Raw genomic sequence first — 24,161 nt, 5'->3', positions numbered from 1 at the left:
GCTGACTCTGTACTGGGAGTAATTGAGCTTTGAGGTGATTTGTTCGACAGCAGTCATAGTAAGGATGATGAAATCATCAACAATATTTACTATCTACTGTGTGCCATGCAGCATGCTAAGTAGTGTCTATTCATTTCAGGTGGGTGCTGTCATCATTCCATTATACAGACGCGCACACAGGGCTCACAGAAAGTGCTTGACAGTTGGCAGGGCACACCCTAGCCTCTTGGCTGCAGCCTGCTTCTTTCTCCATCATTGCAATTTCCTCTCTAAACTGAGAACTCCTAGGACCAAAATTATCAAGGGCAAAGTGGCATTGCTAAGAACAAACCACCAGTTTCATGCATGTTTCTGGCTTCTGAGTGTATCCTTTGATCTGAGCAGAAGTGGAAGTGAGACTTGGGTAGAAAAGCAGAGGCTGTTTCAAGGAAAGTTAGAAAGGCCAGACTTGGAAGGGATGAAGGCTGTTTATCTGGACTCTTTGGGGTGGGCAGAGAAATGGGGACTCTGCAAAGCAGAGGCCAAGCTCAGCTGGAGGGATGCTGGCCATAACCTCGCCAGAACGCACACTCAGCTCCACCTGCAGGCAACCGCTCACCTGCAGACACTGCCCTTCACAGCTTGGACAGCCAGGGACACTCAGGCTCCAGAACAGAGTCTAGAGGTGAGGCCTCCCTTCCCTGCTCAGCCAAAACTCTCCATCTGTCCATCTCCTCTTTGAGGCCTCTGCTTGGAATTCAGGGCGCCCACATCACTAGCAAACTATATGGCATACTCTCCAAAGGGACTGAGGATAAGCTTTATAAAATGTGAGGAAGAGGCTCAGAAGGGCTCAAAGTTCTCTATTTCCCTCCAGGCTGCCTTAGGTGAAAAATTAATCGCCAGAACAAGTTCCCTGGTAAATAATATGAAGTGGTGGGATTTGGCTTTGGGCATAGCATCAACACTCTTACATCCCCAGCAGCAGAGGAAGAAATCGCATTTTCTTAAGTTATACAACCAACTACACACTTGAAGCTTGGAGCATGCTGCCGGCATGCCTGGTGTGTGCTGAGATGCAATTCTGAGTGACACCGCAATTCTGAGTGACGCTGCAACTCTGAGTGACGCCGCAACTCTGAGTGACGCCGCAACTCTGAGTGACGCCGCAACTCTGAGTGACGCCGCAATTCTGAGTGATGCAGCAATTCTGAGTGATGCCATAATTCTGAGTGCCACTGCAATTCTGAGTGATGCCGCAATTCTGAGTGGCGCCCCAATTCTGAGTGATGCCGCAACTCTGAGTGACGCCACAACTCTGAGTGCCGCTGCAATTCTGAGTGATGCTGCAATTCTGGGTGATGCTGCAAAGCCTGGGGCCAGTCTGGCTTCTTGCTGGCCTGCCTGGCAGCAGGACTTCTGCTTGGCTGGAGGAGGTCAGAGGCAGGGCAGGGAAGATGGGCTCAGATGCTTAGAAGCCACACGGTCACATCCGCCTGCTGGTTTGGAACATTCCTCTGCAGTGAAGACGACACTCATGGCTCTCCAAATTCTTGCTGCTCTCTCTCTCTGCCAGCAGTTAGGAGGTCTTCGTACGGTGGAAGCACTGCTTTTGAGTTCATCACAGCACTCATCCAAGCTCTGCCTGAGCCTCTGTGGGGGGACACATGCTGAGGAGGCTACTCAGACTCCTGTCCCCCAAAGCTGCCCGCCTGGGGTCCTCATCAGTCCCCAGCAGCCAGGCCTCCATGGATTTGACCAGCAATAAGCACCCATCCATAGCTGGCCCGTTCCTCGTTTCTTTCCTGGGAACTCAGTACTGAAATTCAGATGCAGAGAAGTCATGTCTGCTCATGGTCGATGAATCCCAAAGAAGGCTATACTCCCTTATATGTAACTCAAAAATCCAGAAAGCTCTGACAACTCTAAGTGTTCTCTTCCATTTGTGGCAAACACACTTGGTGGCAAAACCAGCCTGGACTGACGTGAGCTCTTGGTGGTGTCTGTGTCCCGCTTCATGAGGTTACCTGGTGGGCAGACCCACGTGTGTGACTATGCGGTGCTTTCCTGGAACCCACCAGGGATACAGATACTTGGTTGATTTGAACACATAAAATGCTCTGAGACCTGAACCGTATGTGGTTCCCAAGGATCTAGATGAGGGATGTGTATTTACATAAGAGGTGCCGTGGGCTACCCTACCAGCTTGCACGTGGACAAGTTCTGAGAAAACTTGTGGGTGCAGAGGTGTGTGACTACCAAATGCAAACAGCAGAGACCTTGGAGCTACGGTCCTGACATCTGTGGCTTTGCAACAGCTTCCCTCATTTTCATTAAGCAGCCCTAGCTGGCTTGGTGGAGCTGGAGTCAGAGAGTCCTAACCATCAGGCCCCTCACCCCCACAGAGGCTCAGACCTGGGTTCTGCTGTGCCAGGCAGGAGGAGCTGGGAACGTACAGCCATGGCCAGACACAGCCTCTGCCAAGCTCTCTGACACTTCGGCGGGCCCACGGCCTGCTGGCCTGGGCAGGGAGGACTGAACTCTTGAAGGTTTCCACTTCAATGAGATTCCACGGGGAAAGCAGCAACAGGGTGGGTTTGGCAACGTGCCATCTCAATGGGTTTCTGCCTAGAGGCTTTTCCACTTAGAAATATTTTCTAAGGAGACTCTTTGTCTTCTTTTGGAGGTGGGATGGATTTTGTGGTCCTGAATCCTCCCTTGGAAAATCTACCTCTGCAATAATTCTTTTTTTTTTTTTTTTTTAAAGGAGAGAGAAAAAAGAAAAAAATACAGTTTTCCCTCTCTTGAACTGTGCGTCACTCGCCAAAGAATTCTGCGGCGATAGCATTGCTATGAATAGGGCAGTCATAATGGGCTTCAGGAGAGCCCAGAGCCCAACCACAGGAACCGTTCCTGTCACGGCTCAGCTAGAACTGCACCTTTCATGAACAGTTTTCAGAGGTACGCTTATCATCCGTATTCTCCCCCTGCCTTCTAAATTGGCCGTTTATTACTTGTTTTTACCCTTTGTGGAGTGCTCCTTTAAAAAATGCTGCCTTCTGTTTAGATTTGAGAGAGAAATGAAATTCCCTGCAGATGCAAGAGGTCAGGACGATTCTACCCAAGAGGAGGCCGTTGTCTAGTTACCTGTGCAAAGCCCCGAGCTTGGGGTCTCTCCTTCAAAGGCGAGACACTTACTGCCTGTGAGCTGTCCGTATCAAACGGGGCTGCGCTTCTCACATCAAAGGCAGTGGCACTCTAGTGACAGTAACTTACAACTTGGGCACAGAGGACAGAAAGTAAGTGGGTGAAAGGTCACGTTCCCAACCCAAGCAGCTCCCCACATAGCTGCACCGCAAGGCTTCCCGGGTGAAGGATCTGGGCAGACTGAAGTCCCAGCCACTGCGGTGATAATGCAACCAAAGGCTAGCCATCCGAAAGTGGTCAGAAGGAAAACCGGTTTAATCTGGACTTGGAGAAAGCTGTGGAAAAACAGACACTGCAGTGGGATTTCTGCACTGAACACACGGGGCAGGAGTATGAAAACTGAAGCAGGCAACAGGGAAAGAACAGCTGGTACACGGAGTCCAGCTGAGATCTCAAGACTGGTCTGTCCCAGACCTCCCCTCCTTTTGCTCCTGCGAACGGGGAGTGGACAGGAAAGAGGTCTAAAAGCATCCTTTTCTGGCATGCTGGGGAAAGCTGAAGGTTCGGAATCCGAGCTGCTTCTCGTGAGAACCAGCCACTTCTCACGATAACTGGACAAAGGGCAGCTCTCTCACTTCCAATTAGGGGTCTGGGTGTGGCTGACACAGCGGAGGCCTCCTGCCACCTCCCGCATCTGATTCACAGCCAGGCAGAGAGAGGCGAGGGCCCGTGTGCAAGTGCGTGGCTCCAGACACACTGTTCTTTTTAGGAGGGCAGGTCTCCGCTCTCCCTCATCTGCAGGGAAAGTTGAGGGTGCCAAGGCTGTGTTTCTCATGAATTCTGCTGGCTAGCTGATGATGCAGCTACAGTACACGGGCCCCGAAGGTGGTGCTCTTTTTAAAAAAGGACAATGGCAGATCAGGGGCTCCCTAAAACTTTTAATGATTCCTCATCTGAGTGGGCTGCTGTGACCTGCTACAATTTAGAGCATCACATGTGGCTTTACGAGTCAGCTCAAAGAGGACCGGTCAGGCTGTTAAGACTAAAAGCTGCAGATCTGAGGCTGCTATTCCAGAGATGCCTGGGCCTACCCTCACACAGCTGTGCACACTAGAACTTGCAACAGCAGACCGCGGAATGCAGATTTCAAAGGCTCTTCCCATCACAGGGAAGAAACCCAAGACCTGGCATCAGAACGTCATTCTTCTGCAAAATATTTTTGAGGCTATCTAAAAATCAAGCCCAGTTTCTTAAGTTCTTCTTAAAGCTCCCTGACTCCACACCCATGAAGTCATGCAGTCTGTTGTCTTCCAATGCTGGAAGCCAGACGATAGCTGCCTATTTTCTGAGTCAACTGCTCTGGAACTGAGGTCAGCTTCTGCCCTGGCCTCCTGTCAGTTACAGGCGCTTAGAGGTGTCCTGTAACCTCATTCCCTCTCATCTTCTGCATAGCCCATTTCGTGTATTAAGTGAGACAAGGTATGGAGGGCTAACTTGTATCTTGTACACGAAGCACCGATAAACGGGCTCATATCATCATTATAACACAAAGTCTTACTTCCTAAAGAAGAACAGTTTTAGGTGAATAAAAACAAAACCCAACAACCCCGAAGTGGGCCGTGGGGTGTCCCTTTCTATTAAGGACGTTGATCAAGCAGACATGACAAATGTATCCATGACACACCACCTAGAACTTCATCAGCAACCAGAAATGCTGCAGGGGCCCAACGGAGCAGTCTCTTGATTTGGGAGAAAGCTCTTGGGAAGAAAATGTGACCTGTGCTTATTATCATCTTTCCCATGTTGTCACCTATTCTCAAAATGTCCCCAACATCCTGGCCAAGGATTAAGAGCCAATCCAAAATAAACCGAGAGAAGCAATGCAGGGGAGCGTCCACAGCGGGAAGCCAGACAGCAGCCACGGCAACACACCACGCTGCTGCTGTAAAGCCGTGCTCTTCTCAGTTTGCCCTGGGTCCCTCTGCACATGGCGCCGGGGCAGGATGCCAGCACAGCCTCCTCGCTACAAATGGGGTTACAGAATGCATCTGGCCTGCTGCCTGCCTCCACAGCTGCAACTGAAACATCCCACAGAGTTGGGTCATTCAAGGTCAACCCCCTGACTCACAAAGCTGGGCCACAGCTGACTTGGGCAGAGGACGGGGGTGTCTTGCCGGGTTAGTTTGGGAAAGGGGTGTCCCTCAGTTTCCCTAGGTGGTTTTTATGTTCCTGGGGGAGGACAGGAGGCTGCTGCACAAGGACATGCCATATGCCTTTACCATCAACCACCACGGCGGTCAGCAGGCCCTTCTTCTTGCTGCTCAGCCGGTCGTGCGCCTGGCACTGCTGGTCCCGGAAGCTGGGCAAACCCTTGGGGCAGGGCAGGTTCTCGCAGACCGCATGCTCCACACTGGCACCCGGGCAGTGTGCACCTCCAGGCCCAGGGCTAGAAGGAAGAAGAAGGCCTGCATTAACCAGATGGTGCTACCGAAGAGCAGGAGAGCTCTGTTTCCGTCACTCTTGTCGGGAGGAAGAGGAGGAGGGGGATGGGGGCAGGGCAAGATTTCCAAAGCAACGTCCTCTCTGCTGTTACAAACCACATGCCTACAATCCCAGACCCACACCACCAGCAAGTTTAAGTGAGCCCTCTGAAAGGTGCATCCGGGAACTGGGAATCATGGAAGCAGAAGGCAGTGAGTATCAGCTCAGCAAGATCCACACGTTGTGTCCTTCATCTGAACTTAAAATGTGGCCATAGCTAACAATGAAAATCCAAGGGACATCTTTGGAGTGTGTGTGTATGTCTGTGTGTATGTTTTGCAAGGGTTTCCTCTGAAATGAATACTTTTTTTGCGGGGGGATGGGGTCTCGCTCTGTCGCCAGGCTGGAGTGCAGTGGCACAGTCCTCGGCTCACTGCAACCTCTGCCTCTCAGGTTCAAGTGATACTCCTGTCTCAGCCTCCCGAGTAGCTGGACTACAGGCATGTGCCACCATGCCCAGCTAATTTTTGTTTATTTTTTTAGTAGAGACAGGGTTTCCCCATGTTGGCCAGGATGGTCTTGATCTCTTGACCTCGTGATCTGCCTGCCTTGGCCTCCCAAAGTAGTGGGATTACAGGCATGAGCCACTGTGCCTGGCCTGAAATGAAGACCTTTAGATGGCCCACAGGTATACTCCGGAGGTTAAGTTTCAGGAAGAGTAAATACATAGCTCGTTTACGTTATAATGAAAGGAATAAGAACAATGAGTTCACCTGCTCATGGGCTTTGAGGGGAGACCAGTTAGATCCAGGCTGTGCCCCTTGACCTGGGCAGGTGTGAGACCACACATGGTTAATGCTGCGGTCTTGGGTCCTAGATGCTCTGTGCTGAGACTGGGGTTTTAAGCCATTCTGGAGACCCAAGCTGTGTTCACTGGCCAAGTCCACATGTGTGAGGGCCTGGCTGCCAATGCATGGCTCTGCCCTGTGCTTCTGCAAGGCCCTAGGGTGTCCTTGGAGGACCCAGGCCTGGGCAACCTCAACGGTTCCATTCATTTCCATGATGCCAAGGTCATCATGATGGAATAAGCTTTCTTATCCACTCCCACGCCCCCCTGTACTTTTTATTGAAATTCAGCCTATGAAAGAAAGGGGCGTACATCCAAACTGTTCTGCGCAATGAATTTGCAAATCGCGCACACCTGTTGGCCAAACGTCATCTCAACACATCAGCCATTTCCTTTGTGTATTTCTTTTTCTTGCTTTGCCATTTTTCATGTTCAGAGAGCAAGGCCACCCTGCGCTTGTTGCTTTAGGGAGAGAGATAACAGCAGAAGAGGGCAGAGCCTCCAGGCTTTTGGGTCAAAGAGGTCTGCACCGGAGTTGAAAAGCTGTTTCCGTGAAGGGCCAGACAGTGAATACTTTTGGTTTTGTGGGCCGCACAGTCTCCAGCCACTCACCTGCCACTTTAGCACAAAAGCGGTCTAGAGATAACATGTAAAAGAACAGGCGTGGCTGTGTACCAATAAAACTTTATTCGATGCCCGGTGGTAAGTCAGATTTGGCCCGTGGGGCCTAAGTTTGCCAGCTCCTGATCTACACAGATGTCTTGGAGAAAATGTTCTGGGGAGAAAGTTCCCTTTCATACTTCTGTCTGCCTCATATACACCAGAAAATGGTTCCCTCCCCCAGGAGAAGAGGACACCTAGGGAGATTAAACCTACTGGTGGCCCCACAGTGGGGCCCTGAGCTCTGGTCTTCAAGTAAGGCAACAGCTAAACCTCTAAAAGGTTTATGGGGTCTGAAAACAAAGGGACCTTGTGCTCTGCTTCCTGTCTAGAAGGCAAGGGAGGCAGTTTCAGAGAATGACTGCAGCAGAAGGAGCCTCACACAGCCTCCCCGGGAACCCTGGCCCAGGTACCAGTTGCAGACAGAGTGAACCAAATCCTGTGCCATGAAGCACAGGGTGGAAGGAGTGAGAGGGGTGACCCCCAAGAGCCACATGGATCAGCAGGAGAAACAGCACTCCGGCAATAAGTGAGTCCCCACGAATGGACACCAGAGAAGGAAGGAGTGCATACCGGCGCAATGTTTCAGGCTGAGCCGGGCCCGCACAAAACTATGCCACAGTCCTAACCTCTAGTGCCTCGGAGTGTAACCCGATTTGGAAATAGGGCCAACAGGGCACAGATATAATTAGATAAAAGGAGGTCATACTGGAGTAGGCTGAGCCCCTAATCCAATATGAAGTGTCCTTATAAAAAGGGGACATCTGGAGATACACACACAGATACAGACAGACACACACACACACACACACGCACAGGAAAACACCATGAGAAGATAAAAACAGAGACTGGAATAATGCTTCTATACTCCAAAGAATGCCAAAAATTGTCAGCAAGCCACCAGAAGCTGGGGGAGAGGCCTGGAACAGATTCTTCCTCACATCCCTCAGGATAAACCAACCCTGTCAACACCCTGATTTGGACTTCCAGCCTCCAGGACTGTAAGACAGTAATTTCCGGTTGTTTAAGCCACCTGGTTGGGGGTTCTTCGTTATGGCAGCCCCAGGAAACTAAGGAACCGGACGACACAAGGACCAGACGCTCCTCGTGGAACTTAGACGCAGACTCAGGGAAAGTAGGGCAGAAACCGAAGTCATGAGGAACACAGCATGGACTAGGGGTATGAAAATACAAAGGAGGTCGGTTTGCAGAAGAAGAAAGGCAGCTACATTCCCTACACACTTGAGTGTAGCCTGCGATCGGTGAACAGCATGTGATTAACTTCCTGAGTTGTTATCGAGCTTCCTTTTACCTTTGGTTTCATCCCTTTCCAAAAGCTGAATTCTCCAGTTTTACATCTGCCTAACCCACATACAACAACTACCTGTACCCCGACAGTGAGGAGGTGGAGAGGAGGTAAGATGCGATGTAAGAGAACTGGATCCAGAAGAAAGTGGGTGGAGGCGGACCCATGGGGTATCACACGGGCCTCGGCACACCTCCCTCTAGATCTGCTTATGGGGCTGCCTCTCCATGACAACTTCTCCAACAGGCAGTCTCTATGTGGCCCCTTATCTAGCTCACAGCCCCACAGTCCCCACTTCCCACCTCCTAACCCTCTGTCTGTCCTTGAGGCCACCTCTACCCTGAAGCCTGTTTTTCCTTCCTCCCTAGAGCATCTCCAAATCTTGTTCAGGTCTCTGCTATGCTGCTTACCATCAACCTTACGAAATGGCAAGCTGTCTTCCTCCTGTTCCTCTGGGAGGAACACTGTGCAGCGTGGCACAATGTTTCCTAGCCATTTCTGGTGGCTTTCTAAGTTGTCCTAAATGAAGTTGCTTTTAAATGTCTTTGTGCTTAAATTTCTGGCTCCTAAAAGGAAAAAGGAGGAAAATCCTTTTTCTGTGTTCTCAGCAGAGAACATTGCACAGGATGGTCTTCAATAAACAGTAGTTAAACTGAAATGAACTATATTACCAGAGCCTATCTTAAAATGACCAACAGAGGGAATGATGTCAGGGAAGAGAGCTGAGGAGGAAGCACCAGAAATCCATCTCTCCATCTAGACAATAATCATACTGGCAAAAACTATTTGAAGAAACTATTTTGAAACTGCAGTCTACTTAAAAGCTTGCATCTTCCAGGGGAAAGTCTGGCTGGTCAATTTCAATTACTTTTGCTCAATTTCAGCCTTTAGTGTGGTAGCAGCTACTGCCCATCCTTCACCCTCAAGGCAGGCAGCTATGTCTGTGCTCCTAGTACAACTTTCTGGAGTCAGGGTGAGGAATAAGAACCTTATCTTCCAAATATCTGTGTTCTGACCGTCGATTGCTACTTTCAGTTGTCAAGGTGCAGATGCAGAAGATGGCTGACATGCTGTAACCTCCATCAGGGGAAGTTCTTAAAAAAAAAAAAAAAAGACCTGATAAGACCTTAAGCTTCACTTCAGGTTGATTCCTGATCCAGAGATACCACTAAATCATAAAACAAAACAAAACACCCTGGGGAAGGGGTAGAATCTGTTTCTAGAGTTACCACATTATATGATTTGAATGTCGAGTTTTTAATGAAAACATCACAAGGCATACAAAGAAACAGTAAAGTACGATTCATTCAAAAGAACAAAATATATTGGCAGAGCCTTTCCCTGAGAAAACCCAGATGCTGGCCTTGCTAGACAAAGACTTTAAAACGACTGTTTTAAAAGTGCTCAGGAACCAAATGAAGGCATAAAGACAGGAAGACAATGTACAAACAAAATGAGAATATCTATAAGGATATGGAAATTAATGAAACAAATATAAATTTTAGAACTGACAAGTGTAAGAACTGAAATGAAAAATCCACCAGTTCAGAGCAGATTTTAGCAGGCAGAAGAAAGAATTCACAAACTTGAATATAGGACAATTGAAATCATTGAGTCTGAGTAGTAAAAAGAAAAAAAAATGTACGAAAGGGAGCAGAAATAATCTGTGGGACAGCATCAAGTGGCTCAATATACGTACTATGAAAGTCTCAGGAGGAGAGAGAGAGAAAGCGGTAAAAAGATATTTGAAGAAATAATGCCTGCAAGTTTCCAAATGTAAAGAAAGATGTAACTCTACAAATTCGAGAAGCTTGAGAAATTCTAAGTAGGATACAAGGACCCACACTAAGACACATTATAATTAAATTGCAAAAAGACAAAATGAGAACCTTGAAAGCAATGAGAGAAGTGACACATCCCATACAAGGGATCTTCAAAAAGATTATTAGTCAATCTCTCACCAGAAAACTTGAAGGTCAAAAAGAAGTGGGCTTATGTATTCAAAGTACCTAACAAAAGAACTGTCAACAAGGAATTCTATATCCACATAACTGTCCCTCAAAAATGAAGGTGGAAATTAAGACATTCCCAGATAAACAAAAAATGGAGAAAGTTTGTTACCACTAGACCTGCATTACAATAAATGCTAAAGGGAGTCCTTCAAGTTGAGATGAAAGGATAGTAGCCGTAACCTGAATAGAGGAGGAACAGGCTCTTCTCCCTGGTCCTGGTATGCGGTTTCTCTCAGCATGCTTCCTTAGCGGCCTGTGATGCATTCCACCTCCCTGTGGGCAGCATTCTCCTGTACTCCAGTGGGTAGCTTCCAAGCACACCAATTTTTTGGACAAATTCCTATCCTGGTCTAAGATGCAGTTTCTTCCCTTGGACACCTTAAGTGTGGCTTCTCAGAGAGTTCCACCAGGACAGAACCTCTGCAAGCCTCTCCCTCACTGAGTGGGCCCCAGGTGCACCCTCTCTAACAAGGTCCAAGTAATTTCATCCCTGGATGGAACTGTGGCAGAAGCTACTGCCTGTCCTTCACAGTAGCTGCGTGTGTGTCACCGTCATCCAAATTTGTTCCTTCCTTGGGTGCTTTGCCTCAGACCTAAAGACACTGGATGCTATCTGTATCTGCTCCTCCTGTATTCTTTAGAGTTCTCTTTAACTCTTAGTAGGTAAGTTCCCATTACTCCAATCACCTGTTATAGCTAATATTTCCTTAAACTTTCCCTGATTAAAAATATGACCAAAGGAATTGATTTTCTTCAGTTTTCTTTAAGCAATTATTTTTAACATGAGAAAAAAAGAAAAGCAATCCACTAGGTACATGATTTGCTACCTAAATAATCCCAAATGCTATGCGGCAGGACCCTGCATGTGGCCCCTCATTTTTATGACTGTCTCTGTAACACAAGGCCTCTACAGCAACCATGACATCAGTGAGGGCCTCCTGCACGTGTGGCTGACCTCCAAACAATGTGGGGGTTAGAAATGCTGATCCACCACACGCAGCAGAAAATCCACATAACTTTTAACACACCTAAAACTTAACTATTAGTAGCCTACTATTAACTGGAAGTCTTACTGATCACGTAAAGTTAATTAACACGTTTTATAGGTTATTATGTGTTCTGTACTATTTCTTACAATAAAGTCAGCTAGAGAAAAGGTTAAGAAAATCGTAAGGAAGAGAAAATATATTTCCTACTCATTAAGCGGAAGTGGATCATCACAAAGGTCTTCATCCTCATTGTCTTCATGTCGGCTGGGCTGAGGAAGAGAAGGGGTTGGTCTTGCTGCCACAGGAGCAGGAGAAGCAGAAGGAAACCCACGTGTAAGTGGACCTGCACAGTTCAAACCCATGTTGTTGTCATGTGTGGCCGTTCACAGCATCCGGCCTTAGTGAGGGGAGCTGATACAAGGGCATGAAGCCTGCCTGGTGGTCTGCCGCTTCTGGCCTAATCGTTTATGATCACCTTTGTGTTTCAGTGAAAAAAACGGTATTAGGAATGTGTTTTGGAGGCACTGGCATTGCAGAGAGACTGGCTTTTCTTGGGCAACTGCACGTCCAGGCCGGAAGGCGGTCAGCACGTTTTACGGAGCGGAGTCAAGTGTACGTTGGTCCTGAGACAACAGAAAGAGGCGCCCTCCATCTGTGGCATAGAGAAGACAGAGGAGAATCGTTGCCGGGGAAGGTGTGGCTGGCAGGGTTCCCACAGATGGCTTCCTGACAGAAGTTCTGAGGGAGGACTCCAGGGAGGCCCCAACTTTCCCAAGGACCCCACACTGGGCTGGGAGGATGAAGCTTGAATTGCGTGGACACAGGGGCTTCAGGAGACATGCGTGGGGCCAGCACGTGTAGCAGGGGACCAAAACCCCAGAAGCGAATGGAGACCCTCACACAGGCTCAGGAGCAGAGGGTGGGGCTCTTATTCAGCCTGGAAGCTGCTGTGAACTACACAGTGAGGAGAAAAACAAAACACATCTAGGGAGACTAGAACGACAGAAAGCACGCTTGACCCGGCTAAAACCAAGAACAGCTAATACAAGAGAATCATGATAGCGGTATCCCTGCCTAGGAGACGAAGGTGGCTCCAGTCCTTCCCTGAGCCTCTCCTGTGAGGGGGGAAGCCACAGGCCTGCTGGGCTCCATGGCAAGGCTTCCCCGTGAGGCCTTTAGGTGAAAGCCAGCAAGGTACAGTCTCATCCTGAATGAGGACTGATCCCTGAGGAATGGGAAGAAACTTGAAAGAAGGAGGCACTTTCACATAAACAGTGATCATAAAGACAGCCAACATCCCCAGAGGGCTTCCACTTTGCCGGCCCTTCTAACCATGACTTCATTAAATCCACACACAGAATCAGAAGGTGCCCTTGACTGCATCCTTTGGCTGAGGGAACCAACGCTCCAACAGGCGACATAACCACTTGGCTGACGAGCAAGAGGCGGAGAGAAGAAATGTAGCATGCAGGAGGCTCCTGGACCCAGCAGGAACAGGCGCCCGCCTCTGGGAGGGGCTGCCCATCAGCCACCACGAGGCCTGAAGGACAGCCTGACTCACTGACCAGTCATCAGGGTGTGATGGTTTTTTAAAAATTTGCATCTTTACTGTCAATCAACAGTTTCCAGTATTTCTGTTCTAGAACTTTCTAGATATGAAGAGAAAAGAAATGTGGGTGTGTTGCCTGCAGGTCAGTAGTCAGCAGGTATATCCCTCTGGGTCTTTTTTTTTTTTTTTTTTTGAGACAGAGTCTTGCTCTGTTGTCCAGGCTGGAGTCCAGTGGTATGACCTCGGCTCACTGCAACCTCCACCTCCTGGGTTCAAGCGATTCTTGTGCCTCAACCTCCTGAGCAGCTGAGATTAGAGGCATGCACCACCATGCCTGGCTAACTTTTTTATATTTTTAGTAAAGACAGGGTCTCACTGTGTTGGCCAGGCTGGTCTCGAACCCCTGGTCTTAAGTAATCCACCCGCCTTGGCCTCCCAAAGTGGTGGATTACAGGCGTGAGCCACTATTCCAGGCCTGTTCTAGGACTTCCTAAACATGAACAAAACAGAGGCTTAGATATAAAACCAAATGGCTTATATGGGTACTTCAGAAAAACAGGACATCCAAATGGCAAATAAGAACACAGATATTCAACCTCACTGTTGATGAGCGAAGTACAAACTCCCCAGCCAGATACTGCTACACACGCATCAGAACGGCCCAAATGGGAGAGCATTACTGACAGCACCGGTGTCACTGAGGGCGTGGGGCAAGTGGCAAGCCACCACAGCCATGGCGGTGGAGATGGCGTGGTCACTCTGCAGAGCTGGCAGCTGTCATGTGGTCACACATGCACGCCCCGGAGGCCAGCATCGGCTCTCCTACTGCACTGACACGTCTGCACGTGTGCCCCAACACACACGTGCCACAGTGATGGGCAACACTGTGCATGGAGCTGTGCTTCTTTGTATGTTCTTTTTTTTAAAAAAATTATTATGCTTTAAGTTCTTGGGTACATGTGCAGATCGTGCAGGTTACATAGGTATACACGTGCCATGGTGGTTTGCTGCATCCATCACCCCATCATCTACATTAGGTATTTCTCCTAATGCTATCCCTTCCCTATCCCCTGACCCCTAGCCCCCAACGCCCAGGCCCCAGTGTGTGATGCTCTGCTCCCTGTGTCTGTGTGTTCTCCTTGTTCAATACGCACTTATGAATGAGAACATGGGTGGTGGTGTTTGGTTTTTTGTTCTTGTGTCAGTTTGCTGAGAATGATAGTTTCCAGTTTCATCCATGTCCCTGCAAAGGACATGAACTCATCATTTTTTGTGGCTGCATAGTATTCCATGGTGTATATGTGCCACATTTTCTTTATCCAGTCTATCACTGATGGGCATTTGGGTTGGTTCCAAGTCTTTGCTATTGTGAACAGTGCCTTCACAAGTTAGTTTAAGAATAAGAGAGTAAGGTAGAGAGAAACTGAAAGTGTGAAGAGAAAGGTGAGCTCTACCCCAGTCTCCCAAGCCCCTGCAGCACAAGGACCATCTCCTGCTGAGGTGGAGTCCTCGGTGCCTTGACAGACCCCAGCGCAGAGCACAGAAGCAGCAAAGGTTTGCTGAGATCAACAGGATTACACAGCAAAACATCTGCCCCTTTCTTTGAGGGCAGACAGAGAGGTAGCATCAAGGTAGGCGGGGAGAGCAAGATGCCACTTTTTGTTTTCAGGTTTGCTGTATTAAATGAAGACAGACCAGAAGATAAAGTCACAACGGCAGTTCAGAGCAGCTTACCATCCAAAGACACAGGGTGCTCAGTCAAGAGCTGGCAGTTCCAGCCCCTGCCCTGGCGGCTCCCGGCTCTGTGAGTTCTGAGAAGGGAGGCGGCAAAGTCATAGGATTTCAGAAGCGCTGCCGAGCTGCTAACGCACCGTCGGGGCAGCAGACATCCCAGTTTTAAGGCCTCCTCTGAAACGTGTCCAAGTAACTCATGTAACTTATGCTTCAGTGTAGAATACTTGAATTTTAAAAAATTGGGAGATCCAAGATGGCTGATCACTAGCAGCTCGGGCTCCTAGCTTCCAGTGAAAGCGCAGAGAACGAGAGGACGCTACACTTTCAGATGAATATTTGTTGCTCACGGACCAGGAGATTCCCAGCAGAGGAGTCCCACGTGTCGCCAGGGCGACTCTTGTGGCCAGCGCGGCGGTTTTGCTGGTGCCTTAGCACGCCAGTTTTTGGTGCAGAGTCCGGAGATTCCCGGGCAGAAAAGCACCATCAATCTTAACACCGCTATTTTGGCCGGTGCAGTGGACTGCTCAGATTTTGGCGCAGGGAATCAACAAGTTGGACGTCTGCTCAGAGACCTAGTTAGAAAGTCGGTAATTACAAAGACAACAGATGGATAAATATATAATGAAGGGAAGAAACCAGCGTAAAAAGGCAGAGAATACTCAAAATCAGAATGCCTCTCCCTCTACAGGGGATCGCAATTCCTCATCAGTAACGGAACAAGGCTTAATAGATTACGAGTGTGTTCCAATAACAGAAGCAGGCTTCAAAACGTGGGTGATAAGAAACTTCTGTGAATTAAAAGAACTTGTTCTAACCCAATGCAAAGAAACTAAGAACCTTGAAAAAAGGTTTGACGAAATGTTAACAAGAATGGACAATTTAGAGCAGAATATAAGTGAATTGATGGAGCTGAAAAACAACACGAGAACTTCGCGAAGCATGCACAAGTTTAAACAGTCGAATTGATCAAGTAGAAGAAAGGACATCAGAAGTCGAGAACCAGCTCAGTGAAATGAAACGAGAAGACAAGATTGGAGAAAAAAGGATGAAAAGGAATGAGCAAAGTCTCCAGGAAATATGGGACTATGTGAAAAGACCTAATTTACGTTTGATAGGTGTACCTGAATGTGATGAAGAGAATGAATCCAAGTTGGAAAATACTCTTCAGGATATCATTCAGGAAAATTTTCCCAACCTGGCAAGACAGGGTAATATTCAACTCCAGGTAATACAGAGAACACCACAAAGATATTCTTCAAGAAGACCAACCCCAAGGCACATAATTGCCAGATTTATTCGGGTTGAAATGAAGGAGAAAATACTAAGGGCAGCCAGAGAGAAAGGTCAGGTTACCCATAAAGGGAAACCTATCAGACTTACAGCAGATCTCTCAGCAGAAACCCTACAAGCCAGAAAAGAGTGGGGACCAATATTTAACATCCTTAAAGAAAAGAACTTTCAACCCAGAATTTCCTATCCAGCCAAACTAAGCTTTATGAGCGAAGGAAAAATTAAATCTTTTGCGAACAAACAAGTACTTAGAGAGTTCACCACCACCAGGCCTGCTTTACAAGAGCTTCTGAAAGAAGCACTATACATATAAAGGAACAACCAATATCAGCCTTTCCAAAAATATATCAAAAAGCAAAGAACATTAACATAATGAAAAATTTACATCAACTAATGGGCAAAACAGTCAGCTAGCATCAAATGCCAGTATTAAACTTATATATATTTTAATTGGATAAAAAGCCAAAACCCATCGGTATGCTGCATCCAGACCCATCTTACATGCAACAATACACAAAGACTCAGAGAGAAGGAGGAAGATTTACCAACCAAACAGAGAGTAAAAATAAACTAATAAACAAAAAGCAGGAGATGCAATTCTCGCCTCCGATAAAGTAGACTTTAAAGCAACAAAGATCAAAAGAGGCAAAGAAGGACATTACATAATGGTAAAAGGATCAATGTAACAAGAACAGCTAACGATTCTATAAATCAACGAGATAGAAACTTAACAAGGACATCCAGGACTTGAACTCAGACCCGGAACAAGTAAACTTAATAAACATTTATAGAACTCTCCACTTCAAATACACAAAACATACATTACCACCTCACACCTATTAGAAAAGTGACTATATAATTGGAAGTAAATCACTCCTCAGTAATTGCATAGCATTTCATAGGTTTAAATGAAATATTGGTTGGCTGTTTGTTATCTTCTTCCCTTATTCCTTCCTGATTACATCATTAAGTATAATTATCATTATAAAAGAGGTTTTTAATAACCATTACTAAATTGCGTTCTAGCCTGGGCAAGAAAGCAATACTCCCATTCTCTCTACCTCTTTCTTTTCCTTTTTCCTCCTCCCCATTCTCTCTCTTTCTCTTCCTTTTTCCACCTCCCCATTTTCTCTCTTTCTCTTTTTTCTTCCTCCTTAAAAAAAAAAAAAAAACATAAAACATACATTACCACCTCACACCTATTCCATAAGTGACTACATAATTGGAAGTAAATCACTCCTCAGTAATCGCATAGCATTTCATAGGTTTAAATGAAATATTGGTTGGCTGCTCGCTTGTTATTTTCTTCCCTTATTCCTTCCTGTTTACATCAAGTATAATTATTGGTATAAAAGAGGTTTTCAATACCCATTACTAAACTGCATTCTAGCCTGGGCAAGAAAGCAATACTTCTATTCTCTCTCTCTCTTTCTCTTCCTTTTTCCTCCTCTTCTTTATTCTTTTTCTTTCTTTCAAAAAAAAAAAATAAAATAAAATCACCACCCAAGAACTTGTCTGTCCTTGAATATGTAGTTATGTGTTTCTTCTCTCTCTCTTTCCTTCCTTCCTTCCTTCTTTCTTTCTTTCTAAAAAAAAAAAAAAAAAATTATCCGTATCAACGCCAGGTCGCTGGCACATGGAAAGCACACAGATGGGGTTTTACTGTGGAAGCAAAAACCAATTACAGGCACATAACCTGACCCCAGCCGTCCTCCCGCTGTCTTAGCAGCTAGCTGCCCTCCTCTCCCTTTCCGGTGCACATGGGCTGCATCTCATGGCGACCCTGCCATGTCCCAGCCTGGCTCTGCACTCCACTCACCTGCCCAGGCTACACGTGCTGGGATGCAGCCGGCTTTTCACACAAGTGCATCTGAGCCTTCTTTCCCTCCCTCCCCAGCCCTCTCCTGCACACAAACTGTCCAGGGGCAACAGAAGGTGAATTAGAGATGCATTTTCTATCTTGTAGTCTTCTGATGTAACTTCCACCAACAGCGACATAAATTATGGCAAGAAAGGCAAGGCCTAGGAAGCTGGTTAAGAAACACGGATGGTCCCTCAGGCCGCCACGTCAGCCAGCAAAAAAAAAAAAAAATTCCAAGAGCTGTGAAGACCAAGACTGAAAAAAAATGACTGCGTGTGGAGGGACTCTCGCCAGTATTTTTGGACAGTGAATAAACCAGCTGCAGAAGACAGGGAATGGAGCCAGGAATATAAAGTGAAGGGGGTGAGGAGGGGGTCGTGGGAGCCTTCCAAGCCTGAGACCTACATCACAGTGAGATTGGGACATCCTTGTGAAATCTTGAGGCAAGAGGCCTGGTGACTTAAGCAGTGAGACGGAGAGACAACATTGTTTTCGTCAGAGCTTGGATCCGAGGCTCTGGTCAGCTGTGCTTTGTAACAATCACCACATCAGGGCATCCCGCAGAAGCAGGCTAGAGACTGCAGCTGGACTTCATAAAACACGTCCACATCCTGCATGTCTTTGGGAAGTCCCAGAGACAGCTGCTAATCCACCCACCCAAGGTCTTCCCATTCACCTGGGCTGGATCCATGGAGGCAAGAAACTCCACTGAAAACTACAAAGGATTATAAATCATTCTATTACAAAGACATGCACACGTATGTTTAATGTGGCACTGTTCACGATAGCAAAAACTTGGAACCAACCCAAATGCCCATCAATGATAGACTGGATAAAGAAAATGTGGCACATATACACCATGGAATACTATGCAGCCATAAAAAAGGATGAGTTGATGTCCTTTGCAGGGACATGGATGAAGCCAGAAACCAACATTCTCAGCAAACTGACACAGAACAGAAAACCAAACACCGCATGTTCTCACTCATAGGTGGGTGCTGAACAATGAGAACACATGGACATGGGGAGGGGAACATCTCATACCGGGGCCTGTCGGGAGGTGGGGGTTAGGGGAGGGATAGCATTAGGACAAATACCTAATGTAGAGGACGGGGTGATGGATGTAGAGAGCTACCATGGCACACATGTATCTATGTAATAATCCTGCACGCTCTGCACATGTATCCCAGAATTTAAAGTATAATAATAATAACAATAATAAAAGAAAACTACTTGGGAAAAAAGAGCATGTTGTTTTGTTCATAACAGAAAACAGAGCTACACTGTCACTGCAAAGGTTCAAACAGACTACCAAGGGGTAAATATTATAGGAGCAAAAAGGTGTGGCTTCTCTTACCGGGGAGCAACTGCAGCTGTCTGAACTGGGTTGTGTCTGGGATCCTCCCATAGCAAAATGCTCCTAACCGCAGGCGGGCAGAGCAGGAAGCGCAGGGGCAAGTTAAGGAAAGGGAGCCAGCACTGGGGTTGGAACGCTGCGGCGGAGGAGCACAAAGGAGGCTTCGAGGCTTCAGAGGGCTGGGTGGTGGGTCCCCCACCCCCGAAAGACAGGTCCACTTGGAACCTGCAAGTGAGACCTTATTTGGCAAAAGGGTCTTTGCAGACGTCATGAAGCGAAGGATCCTGATCCTGAGATCATCCTGGATTCGGGTGGGCCTAAATTCAACGACAAGCGTTCTTCTAATGGAAGGAAAGGTGGGAGGACATATGGAAAGAGACCATGTGAAGTCAGAGGCAGAGAGAGAGGTGGGACGTCTCCAAGCCAGGGAGGCCAAGGATTGCTGGGAGCCGCGAAACGGATTCACCCTTGGAGTTTCAAGAAGGAAGCAACTGTGTTGACACGTTGACTCTGGACTTCTGGTTTCTAGAGCCGGGCTCCAAGCCTGGCCGACCACGGCCTCACTGTGTGACCCTGGGCAAGTTACCAAACTTCAACACAATTCAGGTTTGTTTTTAATTGAGATGGAGTCTCGCTCTGTGTGCTCTGTCGCCCAGGCTGGAGTACAGTGGCACGATCTCAGCTCAGTACAACCTCCGCCTCTCAGGTTCAAGCTATTCTCCTGCCTCAGCCTCCCAAGTAGCTGGGATTACAGGTGTGCATCACCATGCCCAGCTAATTTTTGTATTTTTAGTAGCGACAGGGCTTCATCATGTTCGCCAGGCTGGTCTTGAACTCCTGACCTCAGGTGATCCACCCGTCTCAGCCTCCCAAAGTGCTGACATTACAGGTGTCAGCCACTGGGCCAGGCCCCCTGATTGTTTTTCTGTACAATGAAGACAAAAATAATACCTCTCCCATAGGGCTGCATTCCATGATTTGCTACATAAATGCCTAAGTGAACCCCGGCGCATGGTGTGGGTCTGCTGCGTTCACTACCCTTCTCATGACCAGACATGGAGGAGGTGGAAGGGACGTAAGAGGAAGCTGCGCAGATTCAGGGTCTTTGCGTGGATTCAGGGTCTTCACGTGGATTCAGGGTCTTCGCGTGGATTCGGGGTCCTCGCGTGGATTCGGGGTCTTCGCGTGGATTCAGGGTCTTCGTGTGGATTCAGGGGCTTTGCGTGGATTCAGGGGCTTTGGACTCAAGCAGTGCATGGATGGTGGTGCTGTTTACTGAGAGGGGAGATGTGGGCTGGGAAAGGAGGTCCCAAGTTAGAAAGGGTCCTGTTTGAAGTGTCTGGAGGAAAAGCAAGAGGAGGTGACGGGACTGCATCCCTTGTGGTAGGCAGGGATTTTATTTGTCTTTGCTTCTCACTGCAGGCCCACACCTAGCAGAGTTCAGGCCTGGGCGAGGTTTACTGAAGGCTTCGCCTTGGAAAGGCTTCACCAGGAAGGGGTGTGGGCTGGGAGGAGTGAAAACGCAACAGGCTCTTTCTGTTCCTTCCACCATTGCCCTGCCCCACAGGATGCCGCTGCTGGGCAACAGAGACTGGACATGAAGGTGCAGCAATGCCTATAACAATCCAGTGTGCTGAGACCCATAAACCCTCAGCCGTCCGTGTGCCAAGGCCCTACAATTCTCCCATTCCTCAGTGCTAACACAGAGGAAAAGCAAGGGGGAGAACAGTCACGACCACCACGGCAAGGGAGAGGAGTGAAAGAGTTTTCCAACTTTGCAATTTACAGAACAGCCTCTCTCCTGGGTCCACTGGACCTGGAGGAATGGGGTAAGGATCCCAATACAAGAAACCTCCTGGCAGGGAAGGCCAGGGAGAGTACATGCGTGCAGCTGTCTGAACTGGGCTGTGTCTGGGATCCTCCCACAGCAAAATGCTCCTGTGGTATCTGAGAGTAACCGCGGGTGGGCAGGGCAGGAAGCAGCTCAGAAAGTGACGGCGGTCCAGCCAAGACATGAAGCCGAAAAGCTCCAAGCCTTGCCTTCAGGCTACGCATGAGGGGGATGCCCTAGCTAAAGTCACCCCAAGAAAGCAGATGACACCGGTTCGCTTCAAAGAGGCACCGGCGGCATTTGCAGCATTCAGAACGTCTTACTCCTGCAAGTGCTGCCCTCACCTAAAGACAACTAAAATGTTGACAGTCTCAGGACACCGGGTCCTTCAGGCGTTCAGAGGTTGACTTCCTCCTGTTATAATGTTTACTGGGTGTCACCAGTTAAGGGATAAGAAACATCACATGCCAAGAAGACCAGTCTTCCACTAGGACCCACAAACTCCAATCACAAACATGGGATGCCCATGGCAACCCCTGACAATTTCTCTCTGCACTTAGCAAAGCCTGAGGCAGGGAAGGGCAATGAGTCCCATCCCCGTTCTTCTGTCTGTGCTAATGAGAGGGGCTGCTTTCTAAATACGCACCAAGGACTTTCTGCACATTCCCATCAATTCTTCCAGGTTTTAGATGAAGAGAGAAGCACCAGCCGTCAGTGCTGTAAGAAGTTGTGGTGGGATGTGAAGATGTGTCTGTCCCAGCTTTGAAGCCTGGCTCCTCCCACTCTACCAGGTCAGCTGCCTTTACTGTGCGGAACTAAGGCCTGGGAACAGAAGGGTCTTCCTTGAGGTCACATGACGGTTAACCAACAAGGTCAGGCCCAAATCTCAGCACCATGACACCAAACCCAATGCTCTCTTCACAGGCCAGAGGTCAAACTATCAACTTCCACACGGAGTAATGCAAAAACTGCCACCAAACTTCCCACCATTTAGCTAAACAGGGTTTCTAATCATCTAACCATCTATGCCCTTAATTAAAAAGTCATTTCTAGGTTGAACATGGTGGCTCAAGCTTCTAATCCCAGCACTTTGGGAGGCCTTTTGGGAGGCGGGCAGATCACGTGAGGTCAGGAGTTCAAGACCAGCCTGGCCAACATGGCAAAATCCCGTCTCTACTAAAAATACGAAAATTAGCTGGCATTGTGGCACACACCTGTAATCCCAGCTATTTGGGAGGCTGAGGTAGGAGAATCACTTGAACCTGGGAGGCAGAGGTTGCAGTGAGCCAGGATCGTGCCACTGCACTCCAGCCTGGGTGACAAAGCAAGGCTCCATCTCAAAAAAAAAAAAAAAAAAGAAGTCATTCCTAATAAACAAATCACCTGCTATGTGCCCTGCACTCTGATGGGTGCTAGAAGGAAATGTTTTAGTAAGACATAATACATAATGTCAATTCTTTGGGAAAACCGTGTTCCTGTCACTGACTACACTCGGAGCATAAGCCTTCCTTTAATCCAGAGGTTCCCAACACTGGCTGCTGTTGGAGTCGCCTGGGAAGATAAAATATCCAATTCCTGGGTCCCAGCCCTAGTGTTCTGTGATTTGATCAGTCTGGGGTTTGACCTGAGCATCGGGATTTTTAAACACAAGAGGCATGTGCTAATTATCCATCAACAGGACTTAATTGTGGATATTTCTCTATAGTCATTATCTATAACTTGCTCACTTTCAGAACTGATGTGATGCGACTGCTGACACACCAGGCATAAAAGAGACCATTAAAAGAAACGGTGGCCGGGCGCAGCGGCTGACGCCTGTAATCCCGACACTTTGGGATGCCAAGGTGGGCAGATCAGAAGGTCAGGAGTTCAAGACCAGCCTGGCCAACATGGTGAAACCCCATCTCTACTAAAAATACAAAAATTAGCCGGGTGTGGTGGCACACACCTGTAAACCCAGCTACTCGGGAGGCTGAGGTAGGAGAATTACTTGAACTGGGATCCAGGAGGCAGAGGTTACAGTGAGCCGAGACTGCACCATTGCACTCAAGCCTGGGCTACAGAGCAAGACTCTATATCAAAAAAAAAAAAAAAAAAAAAAAAAAACGGGAAGAAGTGTGGGAAGTTCCAAGAAGACAAGGGAAAATCTGTAGTGATGGAATTAACATCATTGAGCTCAAAATCGATCCCTGAGTTTCCTGGAACAAATGTACAAAGCTGAACAGGAAAGGCCATGGTGTCATTGCAGTCAATAAAAAGAAGCCAAAGAGAAAGAAAAAAACGCTTATTTTTCTAATAGTTATAGAAGGACCCACGAAAACTCTTAGGATGACAAAGGCAGCTGAACTCAGACACTCTGTGACTCATGAACCACCAGCGTGCTCCCACATCAGCAGACAGCCAAAGTGAAGGTCAACCTCTTTCCTGAAGGCCTCCAGGCTTCGTGGGAATGACCTTCGACTTGGCAAACGATGAGGCAGGCAGGAGGAACTGTAATCCAGCTGACTCAGAAAACCTTTCCACTGGGGCCCAGGCAAGGAACGAGGGAGTCAGCTCAACCCAGACTCTACTGTATCCATGTTCACAGAAAGAGCGATTTAAGCTGAGATGTCATGTGACACACACGAGGCCCCCGCACCCTGGACCTCGGCTCGGTTTCATTTTCCTTATCTTCTTATGCTCAGGGGGAGACAGACCCAGCTTTGTGTGAGACAGTGAGAGCTGCAGTTGGGAAACCCCGATTACGGCACGCTGAGGTGTGGCTGGTCAGGGGGACTTACGGGGGGTTGTCACATTTCCTCTGCCGGAAGCGGGCTCCTGTCCCACAAGTTCGGCTGCACATGCTCCAGACGCCCCATGGGCTCCAGTCTCCGTCCACGTGCTCCGGGATGGGCGTCTTGCTCACGCAGTCCCCCGCGCGGCACCACTGAAACACAGCGGAGAGGGCTGGGGCCCAGCATTCAGCAAAGCTGCTCACTCCAGCCCGCCCGGCCCTGAAACGCCACGCTGCGAAAAACCCACTTTCTATACTTAGAAAACCATGCCTGGTTGAGGTTTTGAACCTCAGAGTGGGGTTTGTTGCTTGGTGATGACAGCCAGCTCCCCGTGAGGAAACCTT

General features: G+C 48.1%; 1 protein-coding gene across 1 annotated transcript in view; it reads right to left on the bottom strand.

Moving 5' to 3' along the window:
* Positions 1 to 24,161, bottom strand: part of ADAMTS17 (ADAM metallopeptidase with thrombospondin type 1 motif 17) — a 330,513-nt gene that overhangs the window by 116,253 nt on the left and 190,099 nt on the right. Inside the window, exons 11-12 of the mRNA XM_064375802.1 lie at positions 23,824 to 23,969; positions 5,406 to 5,572 (exon numbers count right to left, since the gene is read on the bottom strand). Coding sequence (XP_064231872.1) covers positions 5,406 to 5,572; positions 23,824 to 23,969 — 313 coding nt within the window. The remainder of the gene's footprint in view (positions 1 to 5,405; positions 5,573 to 23,823; positions 23,970 to 24,161) is intronic.

Source organism: Aotus nancymaae, unplaced genomic scaffold (assembly GCF_030222135.1).
Source record: "Aotus nancymaae isolate 86718 unplaced genomic scaffold, 86718_ANA_hifiasm-v0.15.2.pri h1tg000014l, whole genome shotgun sequence".
NCBI classification, from domain to species: domain Eukaryota; kingdom Metazoa; phylum Chordata; class Mammalia; order Primates; family Aotidae; genus Aotus; species Aotus nancymaae.
The sequence above is the reverse complement of the archived record's forward strand: the minus strand, read 5'-3'. Positions and strand labels throughout refer to the sequence as shown.